This window comes from Penaeus monodon, chromosome 17 (genome assembly GCF_015228065.2).
Source record: "Penaeus monodon isolate SGIC_2016 chromosome 17, NSTDA_Pmon_1, whole genome shotgun sequence".
Classification (NCBI taxonomy): domain Eukaryota; kingdom Metazoa; phylum Arthropoda; class Malacostraca; order Decapoda; family Penaeidae; genus Penaeus; species Penaeus monodon.
The window spans coordinates 5577584-5591915 of NC_051402.1; the positions used below are offsets into that span (position 1 = coordinate 5577584).

Consider the following 14332-nt stretch of genomic DNA (forward strand, 5'->3'; position numbering starts at 1 on the left):
TTCCCTGACCCTCTTAAAAGGGTTTAAGAGTACTTTGTCGTTTGTCATTGTTTGGGGTGCCCTTTGACTTATCGAAACTGGGCCCGTTTTCTTATGCCTCCCTTTATCTAACAGTCAACAAATCTACTGGTTTCCCTCTATATCAGATAGTAAATCCCTTTAATGAAAAAATATAAAGGACAACTTTTAAACTCATCCCGCAAGAGAAAGTTGCCTGCTGCATGGCCCAACAGCTTCCTCCTCAATTCTTTCGCCCAGACTTGGGCCCTCTCCCTTTTTTTTTTCTGTGAAGGCTGCTGTCTTACACCCTGGGAAAAAGGAAACCCCAAGCGACCTTTACGGCGTTAACACGGAGGGTGCATTTTACCCAGTTATAACCCAATCCCAAATTGTAGCTAAAATTAAAAAACGTAGCGCGGGGGGTTGTTCTCAAATTCCTTCGCCCGGGGCAGAACAGAGTCAATAAGGGCCAAAGTCGACATAAACATTTTGCCATCGAAAAAAAAAAAAAAAAAAAAAAAAAAAAAAAAAAAAATTATAATTTTTATATATATATATATAAAATTATATATATATATATATAAAAAAAAAAATTTTTTTTAAAAAAAAAAACCCGTATTCATTTTTGACAAATGTAAAAAAGGTATGAGTGAGATTGAATATCTTCACAATTTTTCTTTTTTTTAAGGGGTAGGTTCATGTCTGAGCCGTCTGGTCCAGCATGATACTTAATTGTAGTTTTCATGTTGTGATGCTCTTGAGTGGAAAGGTGTGGGGCCCCCCAGTTTCCTTTCCAGGGAGAGTGCCGGGGGTCCCTTTTTTTGGAAATTTCCTTCTCCTATTTATCCGGGTTTGGGGACCAAAATTTAAACTTGGGCGGGGCTTGGCCACCCAGGGGCTAGGTGGGAAATAAAGGTAAAATTTTCCTTGCCCAAGGGAACAACGCGGGGGTCGGTGACCTCAAACCCTCAAAATTCAGTTTGCCGTGGGTGCAGTTTTTGATTTCCCGACGCTCTAACCATTGGGGCCACCGGGGCCTTATTTTCAAAATACAGAGAGGAAATTTAAACCTTTTTTCGATTATATTTTTCGTCAAAAAATACATACAAAAAAAATTTAAACAGACAAATATATCAACATAGTCGACGACTGTGCCTCACACTCGTTTTTTTTCGTATAATTGTTTGGGATATTTTTGAATCGGGGCCCGTTTGCTGTGATGACATTATTCTCCGTCGCGATGTACACACACATACACACACATATACATATACATATATATACACATATATATATGTATATATGTATATATACTTAAATTATACATATTTTATAAAAACTTTAACATTATACATTTAATATTTTTATATATATATAATATATATATATAAAAATAAAATTTAATTAAATATATATATTTTTGTAAAATTTTAATAAAAATCTTTTTTTTTTTTGGGGTTGGTTTTTGTGTGTGTGTTTTTGTGTGTGTGTGTGTGTGTTAAACGAAATACACACACACATACACACACACACACACACACACACACACCACACAACACAAATTTTAATATTATATATATAAAATATTATTTTATATATATATATTTTATAATATATTATATTTTTTGTGAAATGTGTGTGTAGGGAAAACAGAGGTTGAAAATAGATATATTTTATCAGATTTTCCTAACTTAAAAAGCTCTATACTTTTTTTCCAAAAAAAATGAACAATATTCCATCTTCCGACTGATATTATATTACAGTGAGCACATAGTTGTTTGTGCAAGTATGTGTGGGGTGGGGTTTTGGTTTTTTATATATATATTATATAATTATATATATATTTATTATATAATATATATTATAAAATATATATATATATTATGTATAAATATAATATAGGGTATATATATATTTTAATATTGAAATTATAAAATATATATATATATAAAAATTTTTTATATATATAATATTATGTATGTTACAAAAACCCACCACACATAAAACACACAACCACATACCCACACAAAACACACCCATACATACATACATACATCCACACACGACAAAACAACACACAACCACACACACAAACACACCACACCCCAACATACAACAAAACACACACAGACACACACACCCACACCACACACACACACACCACACACAAAACACACACCCACACAAACATATAATCATATAAAATTTGTTGTGTGTTATTGTGTGTGTGGGTGTGGGTTCCATCCCTGCTTTTCATACATACATACAATATATATATAAAACAATATATAAAAAATATATATACATATCTATACATTATATACATTACACATATATATCCTATATAACACATCACCACACACACACACTCCCACTAACCTCACAACTCCCACCCACCCTCCCCCAACACTCACCCCCTCACACAACACACACACACACACAAACACCACACACACACACACACACAACACACACACACACAAAATTATTTTCTATATTAAAATATATATATATATATATATTTGGTGTTTGTTGTGTGTGTGTTTTGGTGTGTGGGGGTGGTGTGTGTGTGTTTTTGTGTGTGTGTGTTTTATTTGCATATATATATATATTATATATATATAAAATTTTAAAATTTTATAAAATTATACACACACACACACACACACCCCACACCCACACCACACACACCCCACACACACACACACAAAACCACATAAACACACCCACACACACACACCCCCACACACACACAAAACACACCCCCCACACACCCCCACACACACAACCCCCAAACATATATAATAATATATATATTATATATATAATATATATTGGGGTGTGGGGTGGGGTGTGTGGGTGTGTGTGGGGTTTTGTGTGTTGTGTGGTGTTTGTGTATAAATATATACATTGATAGATGTATATAGGGATATATTATATAGATAGAGATAGATAAACAGGTAAACAGGTAGATATTATACATATCTTCTTCTTTTAACGGTGGGTTTCCATGCCCTGACCCGCCGGGGCCCACGGGCATATACTTAATTTTTTGTTTTCATGTTTGATCCCCCTTGGGAGGGAGAAAGGGGTTAGGGCCCCCCATTTCCTTTCCACGGAGAGTCCCGGGTGGTACCTTTTAGGTAATCATTCTCTCTTTTTAAATTTGGGCTTGGGCCCAGCCTTGACTTGGGCTGGCTTGGCCCCCCAGTGGCTGGGTGGGCAATCAAGGTAAAATTTCCTTCCCCAAAGGGGAACAAGGGGCGGCGGTGGGTTTGACTCAAACCCCAAAATTTCAGATTCCCGCCCGTGACAGTCTTGGGGCCCGACGCTCTAACCTTTCCCGGGCCACCGGGGCCCTTTTGACGATCAGGGGCTTCCATGATTTTTTCTTAGCAATTTAGAGGGGGTTTTTTTGCCATTGCCTTCCCCCCGGTTTTTTTTAATCGATTCACCTTTCCTATTTCCCCGGAAATGATTTTTAGCGGCTTGGCCACCCAGGGGCGGGCAGGAAATTTCGGGGTGAAGTTCCTTGTCCAAGGGAAAAAACGCTTTGGGGCCGGGTGACTCGAACTCTCGAACTCAGATTGCCGTCGTGACAGTCTTGAGTCCGACTCTTACCATTCGGGCTACCGCGGCCCCATATATAAATATACCCACCAAATAAAATTGTATATAAAATTTTAACCTGTCTACCTGTTTATCTTCTATCTTCTAATAATTTACTCTATCAATATAAAATTTTAAAAATACACACATATATATTTTTGAAATATTTTATTATATGTGTGTGTGTGTGTGTGGTGTGGTGTGTGTGTGGGGTGTGTGTGTTGTGTGTGTGTGTGTTTTGTGTGTGGTGTGTGTGTTATATTTATATAATATATTATATAATATTAAATATATATATATATATATATATATATATATCTAAAATTTGGGGTATCATGCTGTGCCACGGCGGCTAAAACATAAACCTACCTTTAAAAAAAAAAAGTATAATTTATGTATTTTATATAAAATATATATATAATATAAATATATATATATATATATATTTTATATATAATATATTTATATATAAATATATATATTTAAAAATTATAAATATATATATGTTATAATATATATTTTATATATTTTATATTAAAAAATATATATAAAAAAAATATGTATGTATATATATAATATATAATATATTTTAATATAATATTATATATATAATTATGTATTATATATATTATAAATATTTTAATATAAAATATATTATATAATATAAAATTATATATTTTGTAGGGCGCGCGCGCGCGCGGGGCGGTGTGTGTGTGGGGTGTGTGTGCTGTGTGTGGTGTGTGGGGTGTGTGTGGGTGTGTTTTTGTGTGTGTGGGGGGTCTGTGTCTGTGTGTTGTGAGAGAGAGGAGAAGAGAGAAGAGTGTATGTTTTGTGTGTGTGTGTGTGTGTGTGTGTGTGGTGTGTGGTGGTGTTTTTGGGGTGTGTGGTGTGGTGTGTGGGGGGGGGGGTGCGTGCGTCGGGGTTTGTGTGTGTGTGTGGGGTTTTGTGTGTGTGGTGGGGTGTGTGTGGTGGGGTTTTGTGTGTGTGGTGTGGGGGGTTGGTGTGGGTGTTTTTGTAGGTGTTTTGTGTGGGGTGGGGTATGCGTGCGTGCGGGGTTTTTTGTGTGTTTTTTTTGTGTATGTGCGAGGGGCGTCGTGCGTTGTTGTCTGTGCCCGTTGTGGGGAAACAGAAAAAGGGAAAGCCAGAATTAGTCACAGGAGATTTTTAAAGAGGCAAAGAGCAAAAAACGAAACATTTGCAAGATTGGGTCACCCTCAAGCAAACACTTGAAAGGGGATATCTTTTTACAGTGTGTGGGACGGCTCTCATCAAAGATTACAACCCCAATTTCAAAAAACAGACATTCACACTTAAAAAATCGTTCTTATCAATCTTTAAAAAAAAACGAAGATGGTGGGATCTGACGGATCGAACCGGGAGCTAAAAGAAAAAATTTATTATCCTTTGCAGATAAGGAGACGGGAATAAAAAATTTTCTGATAAACAACAAAAGGTGGGGATTTCTTTTTTAATGAACGATCTGTTTCCCACACTTTCCCACGATAGTACCTTGGGGGAAGTAGACAGGTCTCGTACGTTTGGGGAATTAATTCTTCTGATGTTTTTTTATTTTGTGGATATATGTTAAAGTATATGTTTTTATGTAAAATGCCTGAATAATTTTATTATATATATTATATATTATAATATATAAAATTTTTATATATATATTATACATATGTAAAATTATTTGTATGGTGTGTGTGTGGTTTTGTGTGTGTTGGTGTGTGTGGTGTTTTGCGTTGTGTTGTGTGTTTGTATTTGTGTGTGGGGTGTGTGTTGTGTGGTAAAGGGTGTTTTGGTGTGTGTGGGGGGTTTTTGTGTTGTGTTTTGTGTGTGTGGGGTGGGGTGGGGTGTGTGTGTTGTGTGTGTGTGTGTGTGTGTGGTGGGGTGTAAAAAATAGATAAAATTTGGGTAAAGAGATGTGAATTATATATATATATATATTTTAATATATCTATTAAAAATATATAATTAATATATTTAAAACACACATATAAATATAATATATATATATATATATTTTATATATTAATTTTTTAATATATTATTAAATGTATATTAATATAAAATATATATTATAATAATATATTATATAATATATTATATAATTTTATATATAGTTATAATATATGAATTTTTATATCTATATATTTTAAATAATATATATATATATATATATATACTTTTTTATTCACACCCCACACACACACACCCACACACACACACACACCCCACACACACTCACAAAACTCACCACTCCCACTTCACAAATCACACCTCCACACTCAAAAAACCACACACTCCAAAACACACACCTCACACACACACCCCCAAAACACCCCACCACCCACAACAAAACCCACACACAACACACCACACACACACATATATATATAATATATATATATATTATTATGCCAATATATATATATATATATATTAAAATATATATATATATATTATATATATATATTATATATATATATAAAATAATAAATATGCATTGTAGATATATGCCCTATATATAATATTTTATATATATTTTAAATTTTTATATTTATATATATAATAATATGCATATTATTCCTATATATATTCCTATTATAAATATTTTAAAAAATTTATATATATATTATATTAATATATATTAATATAATATATATATATTATAATTATATATGCATATATATATATATATATTTTAGCTATATATATATATATATATATTTTAAATATATATATGCATATATTCATATATGCTATTAATAAAATATATATATATAATTTTTATATATATATATATGCATTTGTAGATTTTATGCCTTTATTTATATATATATATATAAAATTATATATTATATATAAGGCCCAAACTATATATATATATATAATATATTTTAATTATTTTCTTTATTATATATATGCATAATTTGATATAAAGCCATATTTTTTAATATTTTATATTATATTTATATATATTCTATATTTTATAATATATATATATATATATGCCAAAATTAATTTTATGCATATTAATAATCCTAATTTATATTTTTTTATTCTATATATATATATATATATATATATATATTTTATATATACACAAAAATTAAAAGGGACCCGGACAGGCCCCCAATTTTTGACGTACATGCGTTCTTAATAATGCCCCCGGGTTTTTTGCAGAAAAAGGGGCATGGGAAACTTCCCTCAAGGGTTTTAAAAAATTTGATGGTTTTAAATGTAATAAATTTTAAAAAAGCCCTTTTTCTTTCTTTTAATTTTTTAAATTTCCCCCGTCCCCTTGCAAGTGCATAACCTTTTTTATGGGTTAGTTCTGCTGTAATCACTTCTTTTTGCTATTGATGTTTAATTTTGCCCTTTTTTTATCTTACTCCCGTTTTTCAAAAAATTACAATCCCTTAATTCATATCTTTATTTTCCTTTTTTTGCTTTTTTTTTTATAATATTGTCGATTTTTGAGGGGAGTATAATGTAAATATGCAAGGTAGGGGGTATTAAACCACTTTATTTTAAACGTATATTTACACTAAGTCATCGTTAAAACAAAAGTCGAAAACGCCCCCACCGCAAAAAGTAAGGGGACAAAAACACAAATTTTGTTATGAAATAAACCCAAAACCCGTATAAATAGGGGACAAATAAAATCAAATTTTCACATTAAAAAGGCCCAAAATTCGTAACCACAGCCCGGCTCCAAGACCACGATCAGCCATAATAAAACCCCCTTCCACAAGTCCGTCCAAGGGCGTTTTTCCCCCCCTCGCCCTTATTCCCATACAAACCCCATTCCGGTCCCAACCGAAACCCGAACCCGAACAAACCGTAGTCGGAGTAAAGCGGTGTCAGATCATACAAAGGTCATACAATTTATTTGATAGCCCATACCCAGGTCGATGGGTTTTTTAAATATATATAAAATATATATAATTTTTAATATATATAATATATTATATATATATTATAATATAATTAGAAATCTCTCTCTCTCTCTCTTTGTCTCCTTTCTCCTTTCTCTCTCTCCTCTCCCCCCTCTCTCTCACTCTCCTCTCTCTCCTCTCCCACCTCTCTCTCCTCTCTCTCTTCTCATTCCTCTCCCCCTCTCTCTCTTCTCTTTCTCCTCTCTCTCTCTTCTCTCTCTCTCTCTCTCTCTCTCTCTCTCTCTCTCCAGGTATGACCGGGAGGACCAGTGCAACCCCAACCATACCACACGACCACTAAAATGATTTTAAAACTAGGATCTTCTACCCCATAACACTACCTATAAAATCACAGGGAATAATAATGAAAAGGGTTTTTTTGCACACCTCCCCAGGGGCATCGTGGAAAGTTTAAATTTTTCGAACCGAAGTTAAATTACTGGGGTTTTTATGTAAAGGGAACGATGCAGTGCCGCTTGATATAAAAAATAACAATCCTCCTGACCCGGGATCGAAAACCTTGCCGCCCCGGTATACCCGGGGATTAGTACTAAAAAAAACCATCGCACTCAACACACATAATACATACATATATTATGTTGTAGTTATATGTTTTTTTATGATATAATATGTATGCTATACATAATATTATATATAAAATATATAAATTTTAAAATTATATATATTATATATATATTTACAACAAAAAACCCACAAAACACCACACAACCCCACACACACACACACACAAACCACACATATAATATATATATAATATAATATATTTATATATATTATATATATACAACAACACTCATACTCACTTTATCACAGTCTGACGTGCCATGATCTGCAGTTTGTTTTTTTGAGTATTTGTCGATGAAATTTGAATTTTTTAGAATTTACTGTGCCCTCAAAATAAATGAAAAAGAGTTTTCCAAAGTTTCTCCCAAAAGTTAATTTAAAGGGACCAAACTTTACTGGGTGATAGGATAGATATCTACTTTGTTTTTTTTGATTCTTGTATCAATAGTAAACTTTATTACCAGTTATTTGTTTTTGTCAGTAAAACCCTAGGTTGACATGGTTACCATATTTTTCAAAAGGTTTGGACTAAGAAATTCCTACCTGTGCTGTATTTTTTCACAATACTCCTTGCGGAAATCGGTATCCATCGGGTAAAAGGGGCTGATCATCACCCTTCTTTGATGGGGGGGAAATCAGGTTGGCCTATAATTGTTGTGTGTGTTATGTAACCACACACACACACACGCCCACACACCCACACCACCACACCACACCACACAAACACACACACACAAACCACACACACACACATATATTTATATAATAATTTAATATATATATATATATAAATATATATATTACTAAAAATAAATATGTTTTTTGCTGTGTGTGTGTGTTGTGTGTGGTGTGGTGTGTGTGGCATAATATATATATATTATTATATATATTATAATATAATATATATAATATATATATATATATACACATATCATATATAATATAATAATATATATTATATATATATATATATATATAAATAATTATATATAATAATATATTATATATATATATTATATAATATATTATTTTTATATATATATTATATATAAAAATATATATATATATATATTTGTGGTGGGGTTTTGGGGTGTGTGTGTGTTTTTTTGTGTGTGTGGGGGTTTGTGTGGTACATAAAATTATAATTATATATTATAATTATATTATATATATATATAAAATTAATCTGTGTTGTGGTGTATAAATAAAACCAATTTCGGGGCCGGGAATGATAATCTTCCTCAGGAAAAATGAGGGCGTGGCGTCTCGGCCGCCCTCACGACAGCGTCGCCGCCTCGTCGCCGCAGATTGACCACGGGGTCTACGGGCCCTCAAGGTCCCTGTCATCGGCCTCCGGGCGGCCTCCTTGGGATTCTTCCTCGGGTTCTTTCCTCCCCCCCGGGGTCCGGGGCCATTTTGGGGTGGTCGGAAAGTGTACACGAAGAGCTGCACGTTCCTGTGCTTGCGATTTTTACCATCATTCATATATATATATATATATAATATATATTAATATTAATTAATATATTATATATATATGTAGTGTGTGTGGTGTGTGTGTGTGTGTGTGTTTTGTGTGTGTGTGTGTGTGGTGTGTGCGGTGTTTTTGAATTAATGTATATGAATAAATAAATATGTGTTGGGATAAACACACACACCACAACCCACAACCACACACCACACACACACACACCACACACCACCACACACCAACATATTATATTATAATATTTTATATTATAATATATATAATATAAAAATATATATATAGTATGTATGTAATGTAGGGGGCCCGCGTGGCCAAATGGTTAGAGCGTCGGACTCAAGACTGTCACAGGGAAATCGATTCTAGGGTTCGAGTCCCCGACCGCCGCGTTTTTTCCCTTGGCAAGGGAAATTTCACCTCGTTTGCCTGCCTAGCCCTGGGGGGCCCAAAGCCACTCAATTCATCCCGGGAAAAATAGAGAGGGTGACTCGATAAAACCCGGGGGAAGGGCCCAATGGCAAACACCGCTCTAAAATTTCTAAGAAAAATTTTGGGAAACCCGATCGTAAAGGGCCGCGGTGGCCGAATGGTTAGAACTCGGGCTCAAGACGTCACGACGGCAATCTGAATTCGAGGGGTTTGAGCACCGACCGCCGCGTGTTCCTTGGACAAGGAACTTTACCCTTTATTGCCTACCTAGAAAATGGGGGGCCAAAACCACCCATCAAGTGCTGTCCAAACCCGGGTAAAAAAGAGGAAAGATTACCTAAAAAAGGTACCCCCGGCACTCTCCGTGGAAAGACTGGGGCCCTACCAGTACTCACTCCAAGAGCATCACAACATGAAAACTACGTTAAGTACGTGCTGTGACCACGGCGGCTCAGACATAACCTACCCTTAAAAGAAGAAAATGTATATTATGATGTATATATAAACATATAATATAAACCTCACTTACTGTAAAATTACATTCAAAACCCCCTCTCCCCCTTCCCCGCCCCCCCCCCCCCCCCCCACCCCAAGTCCAACATCATCTCGGTAACCCTGGCGTGTCCTGGAGTTCGCTTCGGTGCCATCCTGGGCCAGCTGGGCCCCCAGCTGTCGTACCCATCTCCGAGCTCGCCGGGGGCCTCGGCGCCGTCTGCTTTGCGTTTTTGTCCCCGCGGTTTTCATCCTCCTCTTTCTTGTTCCCAATATTGGGGGAGTATATCTATTATATTATTATGATTTTATATAAAAATACGTGCATTATGTTATGTAGCATGTATTATATTTATATGATATGTATATATAATAATAAAATAATATATTATTAAATATAAAATATATTAAATATTATATATATAATTATATATATATTATATATAATATATATATTATATGTATGATGTATCTATATATATGTATACTACATATATTTAAAATAATTATTATAAAATTTTATATATATTATATATATATTTTGGTTTTGGTGTGTGTGTGTGTGGGGGTGTGTGTGTGTTGTGGTGTGGTGTTTGGGGGTTATATATATGTATACTTGCATATATAATATATATTATATATATATTTATAATTTTAATATATAATATATGTGTGTGTTGTGTGTGGGGGTGTGTGGTGTGGTGTGTGTGTGTGTGTGTGGTGTGTATGTGTGTGTGTGGGGTGTTTTGGTGTGTGGTATGTAAAAATTTTGTGGTGTTTTTTGGTGTGTGTGTGTGTGTGGGTATGTGCGTGTGTTATCGGTATACAAACCAGATGTTCTAAGGCATTCGCCAAAACGGTAAAAGCTACCTCTGATTTTTGGGTACGGTGGGTCACTACGGCTCGCTTCATTTTTCCTGACATAATCCCGATTCTTTTGGGGAAGAGCATAAAAGAAACGGGGGGACATGGCGGACGGGAAAAAAGGAGAAGAAGGGAACGAAAAAAGGTAATGTTTAAATTATAATGATTAGTTATTTTTACTGTTAATTGGTCTGTATTTCTCAAGGGGCAAAAGTTAGTGTTATTCAGGAAATATATAAATTTTTTTTTCTTGTTTTTATTTTCCCCAAAGAGATATTTATTATAATATATTATATATATATTAATATATATATATATATATATTATATATATTATATATATACATAGTGTTTGGGTTGTGTGTGTGTGTGTGTGGGTTTGGGGTGTGTGTGTGTGTGGTGTGTGTGTGTGGTGTGTGTGTTGTGTGTGTGTGTGGTGTTTTCAGAGCTCAGCTGTAAATTGCGTTAAAAAAGAGATGATCAAAAAGTATCAGAAAGACTTACGATTAAATCCTTTTCCCCTTCTTAAAATAGGTTATGAAAATTTTCCCCATCCCCCAATTCCTTTTAATGGCCCCCTTTACATGCCCGACACTAATAGTTGCTATAAAAAGACACGCTAAGCAGGGCACATAATACCCAGCGGTGACAATACGACGGCAGGAAGTCCCAGGTGCCGCCCATCCAGACGCCGCGCGCCCTCGCCCCGGATATATATTCCCACCCTGTCCCAAGTCTTCAGAAGGGCTTCGCGCCGCCTCCAACAAAAGGGGGCCTTCCCCTCCTTCCCTTTTCCCACTTCAAAGGGGTGACCGACTCTAGCAACGACTCGTTTTGTTTGCTGGGGCAAAAACGTCGAACCAAAGTCGAAGTCACCATCGAAGACAACTTGGAAGTCATCGTCCAAGTCATCGTCTAGGTACAGGACAAAGGAAGAGGATCCCCTGTCCCACGTAGGCCTTTTGCTGAGCGGAAGATATTCTCTGGTTTCTTCCTTGGGCGGAAAAGGTTTCCGGGGCGACTTTGTTGGAAAGCTTGAATTCACCGTTAAGTAAATCTTAACCAGGTAATTTGATTTTTCACTTTAGATATTTATAAACCTTCTCGTTCTTGCTCCGTTGTTTTGAACTATATGTGCTTTCTTTGCATATTTTGTCTGTTATCTCAGGAAACAATGCCCACTCACGCCCTCCCGACCTGAGAAGTAGGAGGAATATTTTGTTTATTTTGATTTCTTAGATTTTAGGTTTGTGTGTGTTTTTTTTTTCCGTACGTAGTTGTTATTTTTTATACGGTCTCTTTACATGTCCAAATTAGTTCGAAAGCTGTACTACAAAATGATCCCTCATCCTTTCGATATCTTTATCTGCACTTCCCTTAACATCTTCAGCACGACAACCGTCAAGGTCTCCTACCGGTGTTTATACAGGAATAGAACTGACAGTGCTTTATGCAAATCCCTAACTAGTCAGCAAAAACAAAAGGATTGGACATGTTTACAGCCTTCCTGACAGTGTACCAAATGAATGATAAAACACTATAAAAACGGTTTATTGAAAGGTGAGCCACCAGTTCCGAAATCCTCATGGATTAAGAAAGAATAGGAAGAAGCAAGCGAAGGATGTGACGTACAGCCGGCCCATGGAGTAGGAGACTCCCAAAGAGAAAAACTATTGTTCGAGGTGAAACCGTTTGTATAGGAGGACTCCACCTGACCTGCTCATCTGATGGCGATTTTGCCCTAATACAAGAAAGAGCGTCGTAGCTGTGTTTATTGGATATGGCATATTTTTGCTGAGATATGCCTGGTGAGACTAGCACTAATCTCACCATGATACTGTTGCAGAGAGAACATGAGATAGCGTAAGTGCCCACTTTAACAGAAGCAGAAAGAGGTCCGGTGTAGGTTAGGTTGTGATGCAGAATATTTGCCTGCAACTGATCCTGAAACTGAGAGAGTGAGTGACTGAGCGTAGAGTAGACTGCGGACGGATAGTTACGGAGCCTGTCTCGGGGAGAGTCATGGTAAAAGGTACGACGGGTTCTATTCTAGACAGCATGTTATCAATAGCCCAGTTTGTTAAAGATACAGGGAACTGATCTCTCCATCCAAGTACTGGGAATCGTAAGTGCAGAGCGTAAGATGAAACAGAAGGGTAAATGATCCTCATATCATGGATGGAGGTTAGAAAAATAACTGTGCGTACATCTCACTCTGCATGCTTCTTGTACAGGGAAGAGGAAAGTGATCAGCAGAACAATGAATTAGTGTGTCTAAAAAGAGGAACTTGCCGTCGACCTGCCAGACCACCCTGACCTAGAGAGAGAGAGAGAGAGAGAGAGAGAGAGAGAGAGAGAGAGAGAGAGAGAGAGAGAGAGAGAGAGAGAGAGAGAGAGAGAGAATGCCCTCTCCAGTAGAATTTCTGCCAGAAAACCCAGAGAAGAAAATAAAGTCAGAAAGACTCAAGAGGTTGATTATAAACGTAAATGGACTAATGCCATAGAAGAAAATCGACAAAGAAGTAACAGTAACAAGAAATTATATTTCAATTTATTAATTTAAATATATATATTTATATCTACCTGTCCGCTGCATCAACCCATTTTTTCATTATAGTAAGTATTAACTTCATTTCCATTTTATTCCTTTTGATTACTTATTCCTTTAGCACAGCAGCAATGGAGGACGCCCAACTGTACGTCTCGGCCAACGCCCTTCAACGACGCGATGCCCTTGTGGTGCTTACAGAATACCTGCCGCAGATGGCGTGGCAGGAGGAGGGCGAGAACATCCTGGACATTGGTTGTGGTTCGGGTAAGAAGAAATGTGTGGAATTTATGTTTGACTCAGCAATGGGCACTAATAATAAAGATCAGTATTTTATCGTCTTTAAAACTGCGTAGTGCTCTATGAACCGCCACAGTTT

At 35.6% G+C, this 14332-nt stretch overlaps 1 protein-coding gene across 1 annotated transcript in view; it reads left to right on the plus strand.

Moving 5' to 3' along the window:
- The first annotated feature begins 12265 nt into the window (after positions 1–12265).
- Positions 12266–14332, plus strand: part of LOC119583897 (juvenile hormone acid O-methyltransferase-like) — a 5817-nt gene continuing 3750 nt past the window's right edge. The window contains exons 1-2 of the mRNA XM_037932614.1: positions 12266–12471; positions 14075–14220. Coding sequence (XP_037788542.1) covers positions 14085–14220 — 136 coding nt within the window. The 5' untranslated portion in view covers positions 12266–12471; positions 14075–14084. The remainder of the gene's footprint in view (positions 12472–14074; positions 14221–14332) is intronic.